Raw genomic sequence first — 22691 nt, 5'->3', positions numbered from 1 at the left:
TAACAGAGGAGGGAATATGCCGGGTATAAGTAGAAAAGTCATTGCTGATCTTGAACTTTACTTTAATTGACTTTAGAGAAAGTAGGAGTCGTATGGTGACTCTTCATACTGTAGAAACACTGGTAACTAACCCCAATAAGCAGTTTCAACTGGGCATACCTCTTGGAAAGCAAAAGAAATAAACTATTCTCTTTCTCTATTGCATGGGCTTCCTCATCACAGCTTGGCTAAGGAAATGTGTAAGGCACAGTTAGGGTATGTAGCTTGGAGGATTCTTCCTGTATCTTGTGAGGCACTTAGAGAAAGCAAGAATGAGCAGTCTTCATGGAGAAGCACCCTTAAAAGAGCTACCGAGATATGTATTGTTTGTTATGTTAAAGGGGTGGCTGAATCCTCTTGACATACAGTAGATCAAACACATTATTTCACACAAACCTAAAACAGTGAAAACCCCATGGCTATGGTAGCCAGGCTTTGAAGGAGGACAGCAGCAGGCTTTACCATTTTCATAGAAGGAAAAAAGTTAATGACATACAGGTAGGGAGGAAACAGTCAATTATCTTTGCTCCAAGGTAAACTCTTAGCTGTACTGCTGGTTTGGCTTAAGGCAACAAAATGATACCACAGAATGGAACACTCATTCCCTTCCTCAAACAGTGTCACTGGATACAGTCCATGACGTGGATTTGTAGAGTGTCCATGTCTGGAGCCCTGTACTGGCACTTGGGACAAGAGAACTCAATTGGTTCTTCAGCAAGGCTTTGTCTTCTCACTGTTAGAAGCTGGGGGTGGAATGGGGCAGGACCCCTCAGGAAACCTGGAAGGACAAGAAAAGTACAGTCAGTCTGCATGCACCAGTATATTTACTCCCTCATGCTAGCAGTGATGACACTTCACATTTGTTCTCATGGCTGTAAGTTCCTTCAAGAAAGCAGAAGAGGGAATCAAGAAGGACAAATCTCTTCAGGATGCTTGGAGTATATTTAAAAACCACAATACTAGATGCTTAGGAGGAATATATGCCACACTTGTGGAAAGATGACAGCAGGTTCAAGATGCCAGAATGGTTAACCAGCAATAAATAAAGGCAGGCAATAAAGTTTTTGGTTTTTTTAAAGGAATTCTTAAAACAAGCCAAATTGATTAGAAATAACATAAGCAGTATGCTTGTGTGTGAACTGATTTTTTTCTCTTAAGGATAAGCAACACTAAAACACACCTGGCTGAGGTTGTGGCCGCATTTCTGAATGGCGATTCCTCATCTCTTCCATCAGAGAACTGTTTAGGGAGAGAACCACAATTCAGTTTATTTGTAATACTAACCCTTTCCCAGGAAAAGTGAAAGACGTACAGTGGTACCTCAGGTTACAGACGCTTCAGGTTAGACTCCGCTAACCCAGAAATAGTACCTTGCGTTAAGAACTTTGCTTCAGGATGAGAACAGAAATCGTGCTCTGGTGGCACGGCGGCAGCAGGAGGCCCCATTAGCTAAAGTGGTGCTTCAGGTTAAGTACAGACCACCGGAACGAATTAAGTACTTAACCCAAGGTACCACTGTGTAAGGTTCGTTGCCTTTGGCTACAGACCACTTTCATACCTTGCCCAAAATCAAAAGAAGCTTAACACAGATACCAACACCACAGCTGATGTGGACAAACTACTACATTCTAGGTGTGTCAGTGTTTTCATCCATCCCCTACTCACCGTCTGACTCCCTCAGATTCTGCTTGCAGCTTTTCATAATCTCTCTGCAGTTGAGCAACTTGCTCCAGCAGGGCCTCTCGCTGTTCATGTAGTTTTTCCCGAGCATGACGCTCTGCCAAGAAGTCTGTCTTGTAGATATCAGCCTGAATAAAAAGTAGGGTGACAGCTACTTTACCTCTTACTGCACTACTCACATTCCCCAGGTTGCCACAAACATACACACCAATCCCTTTTCCAGCATGGCTACTTCCCCATGGCAAACTTAATTCCCTGCTCACCTGTGCCTTGAGCACTGGCACAGTCTCCATGATAGCCTTGTGCTGCTCAGCCTCCTCCTTCAGCTTGTCAATCAGTTCCTGCTTGGCCACCAGAGCCTCTTCAGCCTGCTGTAATTGCTCAGACAGTTCAGCAGCCCGCACATCCAAACCCTGAGGAGGGGACAGAGTTCAATAATGCTACAGCACTGTAGGCAACTTTCTGCTGGGGACTGCATGCCAGTGGTTCTAAATTAATTAAATCAGGCTAAGACTGCCCTGTTTTGATTTTTAACATGACTAAAGTCTATTAAGTTTCTTGGGATTACTCTTAAAAAAGGTATACAAAGGGTATGCATTTATATTTAGTACAACAGACCACTATAGTTACTTTGGAAATATTGTAAATTTCTTTCTGACTTTAGTGTGACTGATACATAAACACAATATATACAGTTACAGATAGGTAGCCGTGTTGGTCTGCCATAGTCAAAACAAAATAAAAAAATTCCTTCCAGTAGCACCTTAAAGACCAAATAAATACCTAGACCAACTAATACCTTAAAGACCAACTAATACCTAGAACTAACTTAGTTGGTCTTTAAGGTACAATATATACACATACCTTTTTGTTTTTGTACCTGGAGAACCCACTCCGCCACAAGCCATACAACTAGGAAATCATTCTTATTACTATTTTATCAAATAAAATACTGCCCCTTCCAAACCTTTTTAAACTATATAGAACAAGGGTGGCTAAAGTTTTTCAGGCCCAGGGCCACAATGACCAACCCTCTAGGAGCCAAGGCTGAAGTGTAAAGTTGTTGCAAAAGAAGGTAAGCCTTCCAAAAGACCCCTCAATAAATGACCCCCATTTTAAACCATTTTTGTCACTCATTATTACTAAATTTAATAAGAGTACGATGATCATTTGACATGGGGCTTGCCACCTGTTTTCTTTTTCAAGTTTAAAAAAAGCAATTGGGGCGCTTTTGGCATCAGAGCATAGGAATTGTCAGTATTTTTTAAGAATTAAAACCAACTTTGGGCACAAATTTCTTTATTGCAAATGATAAACAAGAATTATCAGTATAGTATTTATTTATTTTTAAGGGACAGATTTGAGGGGCTGGGGGCCCTAAAGCAACTTTTGGCATGGGACACATGGGAACCGTCATTATTATTAAACTTATTTTAAGGGACTAGATATGGTCTGTGGTCATGTATTAGCCACCCCAACACAGGAATGGGGGGCAAATGCTTTACAAATGCCAGGAAAAATGAGAAAACCGGAACTCTGATGGGTTGGAAGAAATGGGGCAGCTCTAAAAAGTATCAGGTGCTGCATGTTGCTAGAGGAAAAATGAAGCATGACATCTCAATCTACCTCCCCGCCCCCACCAAGACAAAGTGGAAAAGGGACCCTTTATAGAATTAAGGTTTTCATTACAAAGCATCATTTCTCCCACCTGGCTCCACTTCTCATTTTCTAGACTGGCTTTGATATGAGAGTCATACTCCTGGAAGAGCTGGTGATAGGCCACCTGCAGCTGAGCTAATTTTCTCCTATAGAGGAGAGAGGGAATAGATCAGTTTATAGGTACTTGCCACAGGGCTAAATCCCCCAGGCTCTTGGCTCTCCCATCCTCTCACTCACTTTTCCTCTGTGGCGCTCTGCCGCTCCACTCGCAAGGCACTTTCTAGATTTTGCACCTGCAGGCGCAACTGATCGACTTGCACACTGTGCTGTTTGGTGCGGGCTTCAGCCTCCTTTTCAAGATGTTGGAGTCTTTCACCAGCTGCACGGACCCTGTAGCACAGCAGAAAAGACAAATACAGCTCTTTACCTGCTAGCCAAGATTTCCTGGGTAGACAGAATTACCCTTGCCTTTTCACCCCAGAAAATATGTACCATGACAGCACTAGATCCAGCATTGTTTGATTCAATAGGTTTTCTACGCAACTCCTTGAATCTTCTTCATCGTAACACTCGGTGCTGTCATCCTCTTCTGTGGCTTCACATGGAAAGTGGGCCACTGTTGAGGATGTGCATGTAACTGAGGGTGGGGTTCTCTCCGACCTTTCCATCATAGCTGCTTGCATTCCTGAAGAAGCAACCGGCCGACCTCTTCACCAAGGCAAGTGACAGAGGTGAAAATATCAAAGAAGCATCCCCAGCTCTTCAACATTTTTTTGTCATTATTTTTGTGATCCCATACACTGAGAAAGCACATGGAAGGCCAGCAGCAGTTCCCAACTTGCTTTTTGGTTTGATACCTAACCACTGGAAGAAAAAAAAAGGCTTCCACTCTAATGGACTGCCCGTTCTAATGGATCAAAGCTGTCTCCTATATTTTTCTGAGACTGGGTCTTGATTTTGGTATTCAAAACACCTAGTGTTTTTCACAGAGGCATGAGCTAATCAAGCAAATGTGGCTGTTCCAGATTTAGGGCACCAGGTACAGGACACATCCAGACCCCTGCTGCACAAAGGACGTCACATGATCTCTTCCAGTTTGAGGTCAGTATGCTTGGAGGGAAAAGACAGTGGAGCCAATCTCCCTGTCCCACAGAGCAGGCCCAGCTCATTGTTTCATAATGTCTGCATCACTGCAGGCAAAAAGGCCTCCCTCCAGCCACTTGCCAACCACACAGCCTGACCACACAAGTCTCCTGCGTGACTCACCTCTCCTCCAGCTCTTTCTTTTCCTGTGTGCAGGTTTCCAGGCGACTTTGGCTCTCCTGCAACTCCCCCAACAAGGAAGTCACCTGAGCCTTTACTGAGGCCTTGTCCTCCCCAGCCTGCTGTAATGAGAGTGGGAGACAGATCACAGGTCAGTCAGTACCTGTGAAGTGGGACAGACAGGAACCTGTGAAGCTTGTGGGAACAAGATTTTCATACTAGAGTGACAATTCACCTCCAACTGCTTGCTCAGTGTTTGTAGCTGCTGCTGGGTCTCGTGCTCCCATGCTGCCAGACGCATGAGCTCCTCTCTGGCTGATGCCAGCTCTTGACGAAGGGCTGAACTCCTGGGGGTGGGAATGATAAAATGTGCAGCTGTTGAACTTCACAAGATAGCATGTCCTCTACTCTACTTCACTACTAGCCACTACAGGTTCCATCACTCAGTAGCAAACCCTTGATGTCCTGTCCAAAATATACTAGTTATGATCTACCAAAGCTACACTGGGGGAGGAGGGGTTGTTTGTGGATAGGACATTCATCCTAGGATTTACCCAATAATGCTCATTATTCTGAGGGATAGTAGCATCCACCTCAACACTCCATACTCCAAAACCTTCCATTGCTTTGGGTGTTGCAAATACTATACATTTGCTACCCTTTCACCTGCCATTCTTCAGCCCCCAAGATTTAAATTGCTATTGTCTTCATGCTTCCACTGACAGTCCTTACACAAGGTTGGGGGGGAGGGGGAAAGTATGATTCTGTCATGACTTGATGATTCTGTTAATGCACACGCATTCTGAAGCACTGATGGGAAACCTTTATCCCTCAAAGTATTGTTTGACTCCCAACAGCTCCAGCCAGCAAAGCCAATGATCAGGGATGATGGGAACTGTAATCCAACAACCCCTGGGAGGCCAGAGATTCCAGCAGCCCTGCTCTAAAATATTTTCCTCACTGAGGTAATAATCCTGGGTCTCGGTTGCACCACCTCACACTATAGGTGGGGACTCAAGAATGCACACTCCTCCTTTGTTGTTGCAATACTTCCATCATTGTTTTTTCCATATTTTTGGCTATAATTTTGGTTTTCTTCCTGTTTATTATAAAACCTGCCACCTCTCCAAATTTTTCAATTTCCTCCAGTATCTCGGCTGCAGTCCCCATCGGTTCTTCCACCATCAAAACTAAGTCGTCAGCAAAGGCTTTAACTTTATATTGGTTTTGGCCTACTGTCACCCCCTTTATGCTTTCATTTTTCCTTATTGAATCTAAAAAAACCTCAAGGACCATTATGAATAATAATGGTGATAGCGGGCAACCCTGTCTGGTACCTTTAGAAATTTTAATTTCTTCTGTTATCATATTGTTCACTATCAACTTCGCTTTTTGCTCCGTATATATTGCCTTTATTCCATTAAAGAAATCATTCCCCATTTCCCTCTGTTCAATATTTTTCAACATAAAGTCCCATGATACGTTATCAAATGCCTTTTCGGCATCCACAAACATCAACATTGCTTGTTTCTCATTCCTGGCTGTCAGATACTCTAAAATATTTATGACATTCCTCACATTATCTCTCATCTGTCTGCCAGGAAGGAAACCCGCTTGATCTTCATGAATGATTTCTTGTAAAACCTTTTTTAATCTCTCTGCAATTATTCCTGCAAAAATTTTGTAATCCGTGTTTAATAGAGAGATTGGTCTGTAGTTCTTTACTTGAGTTAAGTCCGCATCTTCTTTTGGAATAAAGGTTATAAATGCTTCTTTCCACGTCTCTGGAATTTCTCTCTCCTTTAATATGTTGTTCATTACTTCTCTCAGTGGTAACATTAGGGTTGTTCCCAATTCTTTATAATAAAGGTAAAGGTAAAGGTACCCCTGCCCGTACGGGCCAGTCTTGACAGACTCTGGGGTTGTGCGCCCATCTCACTTAAGAGGCCAGGGGCCAGCGCTGTCCGGAGACACTTCCGGGTCACGTGGCGAGCCAGAGCCACACACGGAAACGCTGTTTACCTTCCCGCCGGTAAGCGGTCCCTATTTATCTACTTGCACCCGGAGGTGCTTTCGAACTGCTAGGTTGGCAGGCGCTGGGACTGAGCAGCGGGAGCGCACCCCGCCGCAGGGATTCGAACCGCCGACCTTTCGATCGGCAAGTCCTAGGCGTATCCAAGGTATCTTTATAATACCTTGCTGTAAAACCATCTGGTCCTGGGGCTTTCCCATTCTTCAATTTTTTTATCGCCGCCTTCATCTCCTCTATATCAATTGGGGTGTTCAGCCTTTCTTGTGCTTCTGTCGGGATCTTTTGCACCTCTTTCTCTTTTAAATATCTTTCTATTTTTCTCGTGTTGTTCTTTTCTTTTCGTTTATACAATTGTCTATAAAAGTCCAGGAATCCTTTTCTGATATCTTTAGGATTAGTCATCTCTTCTCCTCCCATTTCAATTTAATTTATTGTGTTTTGCTCCTTTCTTTTCTTGATCTGCCAAGCAAGCCACTTTCCTGATTTATTTGCGAATTCAAAGTTCTTTTGTCTCAATTTTTTGATGTTCCATTCCACTTCCTTGTTTATTATCATTGCAAATTGAGTTTGTAGAACCTTAATACTTTGTTTAATTCTTACGTTATTTGGTTTCTTGATCAATTTTTGTTCATTTTCCATAATTTGTTTTAAAATTTCTTTCTTTTCTTTCTCTCTGTTTTTCTTTTTGATCGAATTCTGTTGTATAAAGAACCCTCTCATCACCGCCTTGCTTGCATCCCAAACTGTACTCATCTTCGTTCCTTTGTTACAATTATCTTCAAAATATTCTTTCAATTTCTTCTGTGCCTCTTGCACAACTTTTGGGTCATCTAGTAGATAGTCATTCATTCTCCATCTAAATGTTCTTTCTTCAAAGCCTTTAAGTTCTAATTTAATGGGACTATGATCTGAGATAACTCTCGGTTGAATTTCCACTTGAAGAATTCTTGGAGTTAATTCATTTGATATCCAAATTTGATCGATTCTGGACATTGACTGATTTGGTTCCGAATAATATGTGAACTGTTTTTCCAACGGGTGTCTTAACCTCCAAATGTCTATTAAGTTGCAATTTTTAACCATTTCAAAAAAAGTTTTGGGTAGTTTTCCTTCTTTCGATCCATTGTTCCTTAATCTGTCCATTTCTGAAGACACCACCCCATTCATATCTCCCATCACAACTATCTTTTGATCTGCAAATTCCAACAGCTTTTCTTCTAAATTCTTATAAAAATCAGTTTTATTTCCATTAGGTGCGTAGATCCCGACAATCATTATTTTTTCGCCTTGCCAATTCATTTGAACTGCAATGATTCTTCCTTCGTCATCCTTGAAAATTTGCTGGGCTTCAATTTTACTTTTTACATACAAAATCACTCCCCTCTTTTTTTCTTTGTCTGAAGATATAAATTCATTTCCAAGTCTTTTATTAATCAAAATTTTCCTGTGTCTCTTTGCCACGTGTGTCTCCTGCATACAAATTATATCTAAATTCTTCTTCTTTAAAAATTGTTCCACCTTATTTCGTTTTTTCTTTTCGTTCAGACGATTCACATTCCAATTCCATATCTTTAGAGCCATGTTGTTTCCAATTAATAAATATAAAATTTTTGCCTAAGTTATTATAATCTTTCTTCCTCTTCTTCTTCTTCCTCTTCTTCTTCTTCCTCCTCTTCATCCAGTTGTCTTCCATTTTTCATCTTTACATCCACACCTCCGGTTGCTCCTTTGGCTTCTTCTTCTTCTTCTGCTGTCAATTCTTTATACTTTCTCTGGAACTTGCCTATCTCCCCCGGGCTGGTCAGTCGATGTCTCTTGTTTTTATAAGTAAAGGAGATCCCTTCCGGGAATTCCCATTTGAATTCTATATACAAAAATATATTAGAAATGGGGGTCCCACATTGGTTATCCCCATTAGAGGTTATAGGTGTCAAAAAAATTAATATGAGAAACGACTGGATTACCTATGGAGATTTGGTGGTGAAGGAAGGGGGGAAGTGGAGATTAAAACCATACGAACAAGTAAGAGAACATGTTTATGATTGGTTGCACTACTATCAAATAAGTGAAATGTTTAAAAAGGATGTGAAAGAAAAAGGGTACAAAGAAAAAGATTCAAAATTTCAAACAGAAATTGTCAATAATGATTGTAAGATAATTTCCAAAATGTATAAAATTCTGTTGGAATGGCATACAATGGATGAGGAAGTAAAAGTGGTCATGATTCAATGGGCCAAAGATTTAGGATATAACATAGAAATGGATGATTGGCAAAGAATATGGAATGAAAACCTGAAGTTTACAGCATGTGTCACATTGAAAGAAAATGTTATGAAGATGGTATATAGGTGGTATATGACACCAGTAAAATTAGCAAAAATGTACAAAACTTGTAACAAATGTTGGAGATGTAAGGAGAAAGAAGGTACATTCATGCATATGTGGTGGGATTGTAAGAAAGTAAGGGGGTTCTGGGAGATGATATATAATGAACTAAAGAAAATGCTAAAATATAGCTTTGTTAAGAAACCAGAAACCTTTCTGCTGGGAATAACAAGAATGGACATAAATAGGAGAGACTGTAAACTTTTTCAGTATGCAATCACCGCAGCAAGAATACTGTTGGCCCAAAAATGGAAACAAGAAGAAGTACCGACTTTGGAAGAATGGAGGACAAAATTAACAGACTATGCAGAACTGGATAAATTAACTGGGAAAATCAGATTCCAAAAGGATCACAGGTTTTTTGAGGACTGGGGAAAATTTACGGAGTATTTGAAAACTGTATGTGAGGACTGTACAACGCTAGTGTGCTTTAAAGAAGCTTTGTGAAAATACAAGGAATATTGTTAGAAAGCAAATAAGGTCAGAAATATAGTGTTTAATGGCAATATTAAAATTAAGGAATGTGAAGATAGGATTCGAACTACGAATGATTGTCAGAGAAGTTGAGGGAGGTCCAATAAGCTAAAATATGTGATGTGTAAATTGATATGACTGGAGTTTTTCATGGAAATTTTTTTAATAAAAATTTATTAAAAAAAAAAAAGAATGCACACTCCTCCATAAATGAACAGCACAGAGAAAATAATGTATCACAAAGAGAAATTCTAGCCAAGTCCTCTTCCTGGCGGTAGGTTCATATAATGAGCATTTCATTATATGAAATCCATACATGCAGTGTGAGCTGGTGCAGCTCAAATGCAAGTTTACCACCTCAGTAACTGCTAATAACTTTGCAGTGGCTTCTGGCTCAGAAGTAACTATTTTACCATCCCATCCTCAATTTCCTGGCCACATGGATTCTGCCCATTCTGGCAGGGATTAACCAATATTGAGTTACTCCTCCCACCTGCTTCAGGGACCAGGCCACATAAATGGCGGGCACTTGGCCTCATTTAGTGGAAGGAGGCTTCCCTGGATCAAATCCTGCCAAATGACTTTTACATAGCCCCAGCTGTGACTTCCTCTCATTGTACTAACTAACAGCCAGATTCATGGACATCTCCTTTATGGGCTCTCCCCTCCTCAAAACACACTACCTGCCAACATCTGTAAGTTTCACTCCCTAGATGTCTTCCAACATTCTGCCTGCCTGGCTGGACATACCTGGGAAAGTATAAGCATATTATCATGAACTTACTCATCCTCTACCTCCTTCAGCCTCTTGCATAGCTCTTCAGCCTGGTCCTGACCAGAACTATTTCTGTAAAGAAAGAAAGGTAATGCACTGTGAGTTTGCAAAAAAAAAAAAAAACCACACAACCTAATTTGCAGCATCAACTCTCAGCCAGTTGCAAACACTCTCAAATCTCTAGCCACAGAACACCAGCCCACTAAGTCTTGGCTTTGACATTTAGTCATATGCCAAGCTGGGCTTTGGTAACTCCAGAGTTTTGTGCAGAATGAGATTTCTGAGACTAAGGCTGGCAATCACATTCGGCTGTGATCACTGTCGGCTGCAGTGTGTGTCACACGAGCGTTCCCCACGCTCCTCCCAGGGCTGGAAAGGGGTTAGTTTAACCTCTGGTTTGCTAGTAAAACTGAATTACTGTGTCACGAAATGATGCATGTCTAAAAAGTGTGTCACCAGCATGAAAAGCCTGGAAAGCTCTGCAATAGGTTATTGGTACAAAAGTACAACTATGCTGGGTTTCAGTCTGAACTGCCTAGGTGACTTAATTCTATAGTGGAACGTCAGTTGCTGAACGCTTCAGAAGCTGAACAATTTGGAACCTGAACACTAACAACCCGGAGGTGAAATCTTTGATTTCAAACACGCCTCGGAAGTTGAATGGCTTCCAAGACGTGTTTCTCCATTTTTTAAAAGGAAATTGCTGACCAGCAGTTGTGCCTCAGTTGTTGAACATTTCGGAAGTCGAAAGATCCTCCAGGATGGATTACGTTCAACAACTGAGGTTCCACTGTACCTGGTGAAAAAGCTGGGCTTGCTTCTTTCATTTTTTCTTATCTAACAGTCAGTAATGGGTACTGTGTACCACTAGACAAAAGCCTGCAACGTGGAAGCATCCTGAAATGAACTCCAGGCATATAAACAGGAGCATCCCATGAGATCACCAGGTGCCCCTCTCCAGGTTCCCCTAACCATTCTAAGACATTACAGATGTTTACTGGGGAAAAGACCCTGGACTGGCAGCCTGCTTTGGAGGCGCTGTCCCTAGAAAGGCTGGCCTGGCAGGCATTATCTTGTTGTCTTAGCCTAGTGCCAGAAACACCTTTTTATTTCCCCAGACTTTTAAACGTTTGTTGATCTGTTTTATTCGGGTTCATATGAGATTATGCTGATTTTACAAATGTGCTCCTTTGGCTATTTTCGGTATTAGTTATTTTGTAATGTTTTTAATATTTTATTGCAACTACCTGGGCCACTTGACTAAAAGGCAGTGTATAAGTCTGTTATTATAAATTTGATAACATAAAATAAATAGGTGCACATATGGTCTGGCTTCCCAAGGACCATTCTCTTGGTTTCTCCATGCTAGGGGGCTCTTACCTGGCCCCCGAGCCCTGCAAGGATTCCAGTTCCACAGGTTGTTCTTCTGCAACTCCATTCTCCTGGAAAGGTAACCAGATAAGTTAATCTTTACCAGATTCAATATGTTATGGAACACCCCAAAATCCAGATTTTGCTTTAAGAATGATAGCCTGTATCTGAGAAGGATGTTTTTGTTTTGGCTGGGAGAGACAAGAACAGAGATTCCTTTATTGTAACTCTCACAAGGCATAGATAAGCAAGCTGAGTTGCAATGTGTCCTGCTGACTGCGCTGACTGCCATCCCCTTCACTCTAAATCTTTGCCTTCCTCCCTTATCAGTTGTACTTTTCACCAGATTCCTGTTAGTGTTAAGCCAAGAAATGATCACCTAAAATGCCAATTCTTCCTTCTCTCACTAATCAAACTGAAGCTCAATCCAGATCAGACTGTGGCACTGTTAGAGGGCGGTTCCCTAGACCAGATGGCTGGGAGGTGGCCTGCTGTTGATGGGGTCACACTCCTCAGAAGGAGCAGGGATGCAGCTTGGGGGTACTTCTGGATCCTTTGCTGTCGCCTGAGGCTCAGGTGGGCTTAGTGGTGCAGAGGGCTTTCCATCAGCTTCAGCTGGTGACCCACCTGCATCCCTACCAGGACAGTGCTGGTGGAAGGAGAGGATGTGCCTAACTGACATCTGTTTGATTGCTAAACAAGTGGACAAGTAGCCACAGTTCTTATACTGTGGGTGGTCCTGGAGCTTCTCTGCTGCTGTATCCATTGTGCCAGGACGTCACATGGACTTAGAGCATGGGTAGGCAAACTAAGGCCTGGGGGCTGGATCCAGCCCAATCGCCTTCTAAATCCGTGGACGGTCCAGGAATCAGTGTGTTTTTACAGGAGTAGAATGTGTCCTTTTATTTAAAATGCATCTCTGGGTTATTTGTGGGGCCTGCCTGGTGCTTTTACGTGAGTAGAATGTGTGCTTTTATTTAAAATGTATCTCAGGGGCATAGGAATTAGTTCATTTCCCCCCCCCCCAAAGTATAGTCCGGCCCCCCACAAGGTCTGAGGGACGGTGGACCGGCCCCCTGCTGAAAAAGTTTGCAGACCGCTGACTTTGAGCTTGGTAATTGTGGATTCCCACTGGGGCAGCAGAAGTTTCTGCCACAACTGGACTTACCGTTTGTCAGAAAACACTAATTCTTATGATTGCTAGATCTGCATGCAGATGTCAGTGCAGGAACATGGATGTTTTCCAGTATATTTCCCTGCATCAAATCACTCACTCAGACCCTCATTTGGGCCTGTGTTTCAGGTCACTATCCTAACTTTGGTTGTCTTGCTCTAGTAAACTAGATTATTAGAGTTTATAATAATCTGCAGACAATTTGGAAACTTCAAGTGGTGTAGAATTCAGCACCCAGGTTGCTCACTGGGGCAAGAAGGTTTAAGTATATACCATATTGGCCCAAATATAAGCCACACTTTTTTTTCCAATTTCCAACCATGAAAAGTTAGAGTGCGGTTTAAACTTGCGACCTTATGAAAATTGGCTTTTATAATATGGCTGCTGAAAGAGACATATGGTAAAACGGAAAAGATGTGAGTGCCTACAGAATTTTAAGAGGGCGGCTTATATTTGGGTATTGCCTTTTAAATTTTTTTCTTGAATTTTAAAGGTGTGGCTTATTTGCGGGTGCGGCTTATATTCAGGCCAATACGGTAACTCCAATCATGCCCCAACTGCACTGGCTGCCAATTAGTTTCCGGGCCCAATTCAAACTGCTGTTTTTGACCTATAAAGCCTTAAATGGCTTAGGACCGAAGTACCTCAAGGACTGACTCTCCCCATATGAACTTCATGTGCCTCCTCCATGAGGGGTCCTGAGGGTAGCAACACAAAAGTGGGCCTTTTCTGTGGTGGCTCCTGCTTGTGGGATGCTCTTCCTAGGGAGGCTCGCCTGACACTTTTGTTACATATCTTTTGGCACCAGGCGAAAACATTTGCCTTCTCCTTTTGGAAAATTAAAAATCCAAGGCCTTTTAACTTGGGGGGGTGTAGTTTATTTGTTACTATTGAAGGTATTTCTGTGTTCTTATATTGTAAACTGTCCAGTGATAGTCAGATGTAGGGTGGTATGGAAAATTAATTAATATTTAAAATCAAGAGGTTTCAATAGCCTGAGGCTTCTGCCAGAAGAGCCCAAGAGCTATGCTATCCATCTCTCCTTCACTTGGCACAGCAGAAGAACAATGCATTTTTGGAAGCCAATTCTCCAAAGTTTAGGAAGACCACTTCCTGGTTATCACCATTTAAAAACGCTTCGCTCCCACTCACTGCCACTCTTCTTCTTCTTCTTTTTTAAGGCCAACGAGTTTTAAAAGGAAATGCTTTTCACATTTGGGATGTCCCTTTGGGATCCAAAAGATTCCTTGTTGCTAAGGAATCTTTTGGATCCCAAAGGGACATCATTTTCCTGTCCAGGAACTCTCCTGTAGACTTTCGTCTGCCCTTCTCCTTCCTCAACTCCAATACATCAAGCAGCCACCTCACAGAACTAAGGACAAATATTGTCCCCCTTCCTCTCAGAAAGCCCATCAGCTGGCCAAACCTTTACTCTTTACTCTTCTCCTATTTCCTGCTTTTGAGCCCAATCAGTTCCCTGTTTCTTGGAGAGATCTACAGCAGTACCTCGGTTTAAGAACAGTCCAGTTTAAGAACAAGTTGGTTTACAAACTCCGCAAAACCGGAAATAGTGTCTTGGTTTGATAACTTTATCTCGGTCTAAGAACGGAAGCCGAATGGTGGAAGGGCACTGGCAGCAGCAGGTCTCATTAAGGAAAGCGCGCCTCAGTTTAAGAACAGTTTTGGTTTAAGAACGTCCAGAACGGATTAAGTTTGTAAACCAAGGTACCACTATACTTTCCTTCGTCCCCTTGCACTGCTCTTTTCTTCTTCTGTTGCTTTTTCTCCTCAGAATCTCATATTCTCCTTCCCATAGCTACCCACTGCAAGAATGGAATCTTTACTCTCAGCCATTGCCCCAAAGTCCCCCATCCACTTCCAATTCATACTTTAAAAACTTTCCCAGAGCTTCACTTAATCACGGTCCAAACTCATTTCCTCCTCTTGACAATGTCCCCTTCCCTTTCTAAAAGCTCTCACGAGTATCCCTTCTCTTACCACCTTCACCCCTTGAGATAGATCATCCCCTTCCCTTCATTCAGCCAAACATATTTCTCCCTCCACTATTAGGCTGACCAGTTGCACTGCATGCTGGTTTTTCATGTGTTCCAAGGCATGCTTTTTGAAGACAAATAGTTCTTACTATTTGTAGTGGCTTTAAACTTAGCCTACCATCAATATATTGTTTATTGATTCTGTTCAACAACATTAATAAGTATGCTAATTTCCTTTTTATACAATAAAATTTATTTTCAATCTATCTTTGTTAAGCCTCAACGGCCCAATTTTCAATGTTGAAAGACCCTAAGAAGGGGGTGCCAGGGTTGCAGGTGAGAACGGAAGGATTGCAGGCAAACAGTTACACCCCTATTCTAAACTCCATAGGAGCTTTGTCTCCATTGCCTACCCGTGACCCTTTCACATGTTCTGTTGTTTCCCCCACCGACTCTCACCTTCATCTTTACTGCAGGCTTTTCTGTGGGCGAGGTGCCCTTCACTGCCTGTTGCAGTGCACAGATCTCAGCCTGCAATGCCAGCTTGTCTTTCTGCAAGACCTGGTTGGCTTCCTGGAGCTCCTTCAAATCCTCCTCCAGCCTCTCCTTTTTCTGCTGTGGCATCTCAGGGACCTGGAAAAGGGAGAGGAAAGTGCATAACCACAACTGAAAATTTACAACACATCAACCATTGTGATCCAATGTCCAACCCTCCCAGCACAATCTACAAGATAAGAACGTATGTGTGTGTGTGTGTAGCTTTGATAGCTGTGTGACTTGTATTATTTCTTCGGGACAAGCTCAGACTACACCCACTCACCTAGCTACACAATGCTTCTCCTTACCAGAGCAAGTACAGCTTCTCCTTGAGTAAGGGTCACAGTGTCTGGCTCCTCTTGTGCTCCAGAGATCTCTTTCTCTTTGGGAAATGGCTGAGATACTGTCTGTGAGCAGGAAAGCAAAAAATGTGATACACATAAAATAACTAAAATTGTTTCACTGCTTCTCCTGGTTCTCCTCGGTCCATGATGTCAACACACACAGCTTCTTTGTCAGAGGAGCTGCCCTTAAACAGAACCATGGGATAGAGGCATTGAAGGGAGCCCGCCCCCACCTCAACACTTCAGCCCTCCCTCTTACCAGTTGCTCCTTCAGTCTCTCCAGTTCCTGGACAGCCTGCTCCAACTGCTTTTTCAGCCCCGTGCGTTCTAAGTGCAGCTTTTCCACCACAAGTCGGGCTTCCTGGAACTTGAGCATGAGGAACTCCTTCTCCTCCTTGTGGGAAGCCTGGAATTGCAGGAACTCCTTGTAGCGCTCCCGCAGCATGTGGTTACTTTGTCGGATAGCTTCTACCAGCAGAACAGAGACAAGGGATGTTTGTGGGATCAATGTGCCTGCTTCTCCACAAGGAAAGGAATCATTCCATTCCGTCTGCTTATGGGACTGAATGAAGATGCATAAGGAAAGGTGTGCCTTCTGTCAAAGCCCTTGTTCACATGCAATGCTGAGCCACACCATGGCTTTGTGCAAGCGAGCCAAGGGCCTGCAGACTACGACTGCTTTGCTCCTCTGCAGTCATTTTGCTGCTGAGGTGAGCTAAGCTAAGGTTTCTCCTACAGTTAGAAACACAGAATCATAGAATTGCATATTTGGCTGACAGCTTGTGGTTTGCTTGGGAAAGCTAAACCAAGAGCCCAAGTTTGGAAAACAATGGCTTGGTGCAGTGCATCAACAAAATAACGGAGGAGCAAAGCAGTGGAAGAGTTTGCTCACTTGTGTTAAACTGTGATTTGGCTTACATAGCATTACATGTAATCCAAGCCATTGCTTACTTCCGTTCTGCAAAAAGAGTCTACACTCCTAGAATTCTCTGTTCTCTGTTTTAAGGTAAAGGTAAAGGTACCCCTGCCCGTACGGGCCAGTCTTGACAGACTCTGGGGTTGTGCGCCCATCTCACTTAAGAGGCCAGGGGCCAGCGCTGTCCGGAGACACTTCCGGGTCACGTGGCCAGCGTGACATCGCTGCTCTGGCCAGAGCCAGAGCCGCACACGGAAACGCCGTTTACCTTCCCGCTGGTAAGCGGTCCCTATTTATCTACTTGCACCCGGAGGTGCTTTCGAACTGCTAGGTTGGCAGGCGCTGGGAGCGCACCCCGCCGCAGGGATTCGAACCGCTGACCTTTCGATCGGCAAGCCCTAGGCGCTGAGGCTTTAACCCACAGCGCCACCTGCGTCCCCGTTCTCTGTTTTAGTAGTATATAATAACCTATTCTGTCATTCTAAGAACTAAGAAGTCAGTCTGAAGTAAATTTGCTCAGGATATTTTTGAACTGAAGGGTTAGAATTTATTGAATACATAAATTGTTCAGACTGTGGCAGGAATCCACCCAGCACTCATGTGAAAATATGATGTGATCTCTTAAGAGTAATCAAATGAAACTTCAGCACATGGCATGATTAAAGTCTGTAATTTTGTCAGGACAAGTTATTTGTTGTTTACTGTTGTAACAATTGTTTTCTCAAAATTTATCTTCTGTACCATGAAAATAAATAAAAACATAATTAAAAATGAACAGACAGCTGTAATTTAGGTATGCAAGATTTCAATTACTTTAGATTCAAAAGCCACTGCTTTTAGCTTGCTTTTTAATTTCTGTTTTTATAAACAGTATTTCATAGGCCAGTTCCACAGCAAAATCAGCATTAATATACTTCTACTGCCACCTGCAAATCAGTTGTGATTTAACAACACCCACCCACTTTACTCGTTTGTCCCTGCGCTATAGATACTGATTCTACCAAAGGTGGCTGAAACACCTCTTCTCTACCACATTTTACCACCCGTGCTAGGAAATAAGAGCTACAAAGATATTCCTGCATATCCCAAAATGGTTTTAGGGATGGAGGACTTTTTGGAATCTCTAATGAAATTAAACCTGGACCTTAAAACAAATGCATGAATAAGTCCTTTTCTGGCATGGAAAAACAGCAACTACTCAGAGAAGGGATGGGGAATATGTACCCTCTCTGAGTGTTGTTGGACTCTTAACTCCCATCAGCCCCAGCTCAGCATGCCCAGCCTTTGGCATGCAGGCAACTCTCCGCAAGCCGCGGGAGCCCAGCGTGGGCTCCCACAGCTTGCGGAGATCTGCGCGAAGCCTGGAGAGCGAGAGGGGTCGGTGCGCACCGACCCCTCTCGCTCTCCAGGCTTCAGTGAAAGCCTGCATTCGCCCCATAGGACGCACACACATTTCCCCTTCATTTTTGGAGGGGAAAAAGTGCGTCCTATGGGGCGAAAAATACGGTATATATTTTATTGTAAACAGCCCAGAGAATTTTGGTTACTGGCCAGTACTGAAATGAAATAAACAAGCTGAACAAACTTTAGCTATATCAGTTTGAACCCATCACATCACTCCCAGGAGTCAAATCCCATTAAGTCCACTTCAAGAGTTTTACTTCACAAATGTATCTGGCGCTACTGAAGTTAACAAAAGTGAGAATATAGAATCTGATCAATCTAAACTAATGTTTTCAAACATGGTACCCTTGAGAAGCTGGATTACAACTCCCATTAGCCCTTGCCAGCACAGCCAATAGTTAAGAATGATGGGCGTTTGGGTCCAAAGTATCAGGAGGACACTAAGTTGCAGAATTCTGATTTAAACACTTCTAGTGAGCCACCTCATTAGAATTACTTTGGCCACCTCATGAGAAGAGAAGACTCCCTAGAAAAGACCCTGATGTTGGGAAAGATGGAGGGCACAAGGAGAAGGGGATGACAAGTGAGATGGTTGGATAGTGTTCTTGAAGCTACCAGCATGAGTTTGACCAAACTGCGGGAAGCAGTGGAAGACAGGAGGGCCTGGCGTGCTCTGGTCCAGGGGGTCACGAAGAGTCGGACACAACTAAACGACTAAACAACAACAAGTGAGCCACCTACTCTGACAGCACCCAGTCACAGAAACACTCATGGTGGAAATCATGCACTGAGTTCAAACTGAGTGCTGGAATTTAAAAAGTGAACATTTCAACAATCCAACTGATTATTTTCTACGCAGAGCTGCATGCCCAACTCAGTTCACCAGGTCCTCACCTTTGAGATCTCTGTTCTCAGCCAGAAAGTGCTGCACAACCTCATGACCTGCCAGCTCAGCTGGAAGGTGAATGGTGGCAGCTTTGCCCAGAGAGGAATCATCGCCCATCATGCCACAGTCATTACCCGGGCATCCGCCTGGTTGTACCATGTCACAACTCCAGCCCCCTTGGGCTGTACTCATTCAGATAGGTTCTGGGGAGTGGAGAGAATGGTCAAGACGGAAACCTTTAAAAAGCAAATACAGAAATCTATTGAGCTACAGGTCATCAGCTGGAGATAAAAGAACTGTTGGGATAAGCTGCCTATACCTGGGCTGTACCACTTTACATTGTAGGTGGAGGCACATACAACTGAATGCTTCTCCATATATATAAACAAACAAACAAAAGCATTCCCTGCACGCAGAAAATCAGTATGCCAGGGAAAAGGCTACGCTAGAACACTTCTTTCTTGACATCATGGCATTCTATATGGAAAGATTTGTTTTATTTTCATTTTGCAATAGAGCAGCATTTAATCAAACCAACCCGCAAAATGTTGCTGCCCAGGCCTGGGCTTATCATAGTTAGAAATAGGGCAAAATCTCCTGCCATAGAGAGAAGCAGCCTTTCAGCGCCTGACCAAGAGGCGGGGAGGTGGGGGAGAGAAAATCGGATTCCTGAGTTTCAAAGAGTGAGCGCGGGGGGGGACGGGGACGCAGCAGACCTGGCTTCAAGTCTCCGCCTCGCCCCCAAGCTTGTTGGATGACCTGAAGTCCTTCCCGGCAGGAGAGACCGGCGCCGCCAGGGGCTCCGCAGGCCGGCCGCCTGCCTGCTCCGGGGCCGCCGGAGGCTCGGGCCTCTTTCCGGGTTCGCCCTCCGGGGATTGAGCAGCGGCGCGAGCCCGGGGGGCCGCGGGGACGAGCCGCGCCTCAGCTTCGGAGCCCACTTCGTCCGCCCCGGCGCCGCTTCCTCCTTCCGGGTTCGCCGTTTGCTTTGCCTCTTCGAAAGGGATGTCGGGAGGAGAGGCGCAGGGCGGAAGTGACGTAGACGGAGGCCCTCCGAGGCGAGACTGCCCTGCCGGGGACTTCCGGCGTGCTTAGCCTGCATAATAAGCCCCATTGAACTCGGATGTATTTCTCAGTAAACGTGTGAAACCTCTGGGCTGTTACAGTGCAGTCCTAAGCATGTTGTATTCAGATGTCTCACTGCGCAATTGCTTCCTAGTGAGCATGTTAGGAGCATCAGAAGTTGCCCTATACCAGTCTGACCATTGGGCCATCACTACTCTCTACGGCCCTCCAGATTTTCAGATGGGGAACAATCCCAGACCTACCTGAAGATGCTGGAAATTGAACCAGGGGTTTTTTGTGTGCAAAAAAGGTGCTCTGCCACTGAAGTGCTGAACAGTCCTTTCCCCGTTTAGGATTCCAGCTTTATAGCCCAATCCTAACTATGTTTTCTCAAAGGAAAATCCTGTTGATTCATAGAATCAGAACTGTAGAGTTGGAAGGGACCCCAAGGGTCATCTAGTCCAAACCCCTGCAATGCAGAAATCTCAACTAAAGCATCCCTGACAGGTGGCCACCCAACCTCTGCTTAAAAATCTCCAAGGAAGGAGAGTCCACCACCTCTTGTGGGAGTCTCGTTCAATGTCAAACAGCTCTTACTGTCTGAAAGCTCTTCCTGATGTTTAGTCGGAATCTCCTTTCTTGTAACTTGAAGCCATTTGTTCAAGTCCTACCCTCTGGAGCAGGAGAAAACAAGTTTGTTCCATCTTTGGAAGATGGCTATCATATCTCATCACAGTCTCCTCTTGTCCAGGCTAAATATCTCCAACTCCCTCAACCATTCCTCATAAGGCTTGGTTTCCAGACCCTTGATCATCCTCGTTGCCCTCCTCTACATATGTTCCAGCTTGACAATTTCATTCTTAAATTGTGGTGCCCAGAACTGGACACAGTATTCCAGATGTGGTCTGACCATGGCAGAATAGAGTGGTACTATTACTTCCCTTGATCTGAACACTATACTTTGGTTGATGCAGCCTAGAATAGCATTCACTTTTCCTGTTGCTGCACCACACTGTTGACTCATGTTAAGCTTGTGGTCTACTAAGACCCCTAGATCACATGTACTACTGGCAAGCCAAGTGTGCCCCATCTTATATTTGTGCAGCTGATTCTTCCTACCTAATTGCAGAACCTTACATTGAAATTCCTTGTGTTAGTTTGGGTCTAGTTCTCCAATCTGTTAAGGTCATATTGAATCCCAATTGTGTGTTCTTACTTCCCAATAGGTTTTAATGTTCTACCACTGAACTACTGTACAGTCCTTTCCCCAGGTTTAGGATAAAGTAAATAGAACAGAGCTTTCCAAACTGTGTTGTGACACGTTAGTGTGTCAGCTGCAGTGTGTAGGTGTGTCACATGAATGCTCCCTGTGCTCCTCCTGGGGCTGGAAATGGGTTAGTTTAACCTCCGGTTTGCTAGTAAAACTGAATCACTGTGCCATAAAATGATGCATGTCTAAAAAGTGTGTCACCAACATTAAAAGTTTGGAAAGCTCTGTACAGTATTAGGTGATTAACAAAGCAGTTACTCTGAGCTTGACAGCAGGGGATTGGGAGCCCCTCCTCCCATGAGGCAAAGGGTAGCTTGGAGGAAATGGTTTTCACTGGAGAGAAATGAAACTGAAAGTGTTTATGTCTATCTCCATTTTTCTTGTTACACAACCTTTTTTATGCAAACTTTTCTACACTACCTTTTTTACACAACCTTTTTCATGCACGTGCAATGGGAGCAGACCAGAGTAAATTGTAATATGTTCACAGCCTCTGCACCACCTGAGGATATCTGGCTTCAACACCACACATGGCAAACAATAACATCATGATGAAAGTGAAATAATTCATTAGGTCTGAAATGACTCACCAGCTAGCTCACTATTTTATGACATTCCTGTTGGCCTAATAAACATAATTGCTCTGCTCTGGATTTTGGAATTTATCCAAAACTGTTGTTTCACTCCACTATGAATTACCCTCCTAGATTTTGGAATTTATCCAAAACTGTTGTTTCATTCCACTATGAATTACCCTCCTAGAGAACCACCCACAGGCACTCCAACAAATGTGAGCATTCTTGTGTTGAGTCCAGGGATGATGAACTACAACTTTCATCAGCCCCAGCCAGCAGAGGCGTGCTGGCTTGGCTCTGCAACCGTGCATGCTGGGGTTGTGTATGCCGCAGAGGTGCGTGCACATGACACCACCATGTTGTGGGGCGTGTGCGTGCAACGTCAGCACATCCCGCAGCATGTGATGTCACATGCACACACCATGCAGCATGGTGACATCGTGTGCCCACTGCCGCAATCTGTGGGTGCCTGGACCCTTCATGGGAAATATTGTAGGTTCTCAAGAACCCAGGTACCTGGAGAACCAGCACCTGTGGTAAGGGATTATGGGAGTCTAACAGCAGTTGGAGAGCCAAAAGCACAGATTTTTCATTCACAGTGATCAAGCTGGTCAAACTCACAACTAAAATATATACAGCCATGTCTGGTGTACATGTAATGCTAGGTAGGTAAGCCAACTGCATATATTATCATGCCAAGTAAAAAGGCCTATCCCATGCATACCTCACACATTTGGGATGCCTCCAGGCCGGCAACATATTTAAATCCTACCCCAATTACGTCTCTGTTACCTTTACTTCTTCCCATATTAATTACTTCTTCCCATATTCATTCCTATGGGGGTTAAAAA

The 22691-nt window shown here is 43.6% G+C and overlaps 1 protein-coding gene across 4 annotated transcripts; it reads right to left on the bottom strand.

The window, feature by feature from the left end:
- Nucleotides 1-45: 45 nt before the first annotated feature.
- Nucleotides 46-19795, bottom strand: IKBKG (inhibitor of nuclear factor kappa B kinase regulatory subunit gamma). Of its 4 annotated transcripts, none has more exons than XM_079958723.1 (15): nt 19650-19795; nt 18942-19169; nt 15987-16195; nt 15692-15790; nt 15306-15479; nt 11688-11749; nt 10317-10379; nt 4877-4988; nt 4645-4763; nt 3616-3768; nt 3428-3524; nt 1983-2132; nt 1705-1847; nt 1220-1278; nt 46-817 (listed from the first exon to the last, which is right to left on the bottom strand). In XM_079958723.1, exons 2-15 carry the CDS (start codon nt 19123-19125, stop codon nt 660-662), a joined length of 1782 nt encoding a protein of 593 aa, XP_079814849.1. In that variant the 5' UTR covers nt 19126-19169; nt 19650-19795; the 3' UTR covers nt 46-659. The 4 variants fall into 4 exon arrangements, with proteins under 4 accessions (XP_079814849.1, XP_079814851.1, XP_079814852.1 ...); XM_079958725.1 differs by having other exon boundaries at nt 4645-4760; XM_079958726.1 differs by having other exon boundaries at nt 15987-16192.
- Between the last annotated feature and the right edge of the window lie 2896 nt (nt 19796-22691).

The sequence above is a fragment of the Podarcis cretensis genome (genome assembly GCF_951804945.1).
Source record: "Podarcis cretensis genome assembly, chromosome: 17".
Lineage (NCBI taxonomy): Eukaryota > Metazoa > Chordata > Lepidosauria > Squamata > Lacertidae > Podarcis > Podarcis cretensis.
This window is presented reverse-complemented; position numbering and strand designations above follow the sequence as displayed.

Bases quoted from the DNA above. Each gene is read 5' to 3' on its own strand.
- IKBKG (XM_079958723.1), bottom strand. From the start codon at position 19,125: ATGAGTACAGCCCAAGGGGGCTGGAGTTGTGACATGGTACAACCAGGC. The intron at 10,380-11,687 runs GTAAGAGCCCCC...CTTTCTTTACAG, and splicing joins TTGCAGGGCTCGGGGGCCAG to AAATAGTTCTGGTCAGGACC. The intron at 2,133-3,427 runs GTGGGAGAAATG...TCCCCTCCTCAG, and splicing joins AAAATGAGAAGTGGAGCCAG to GGTTTGGATGTGCGGGCTGC.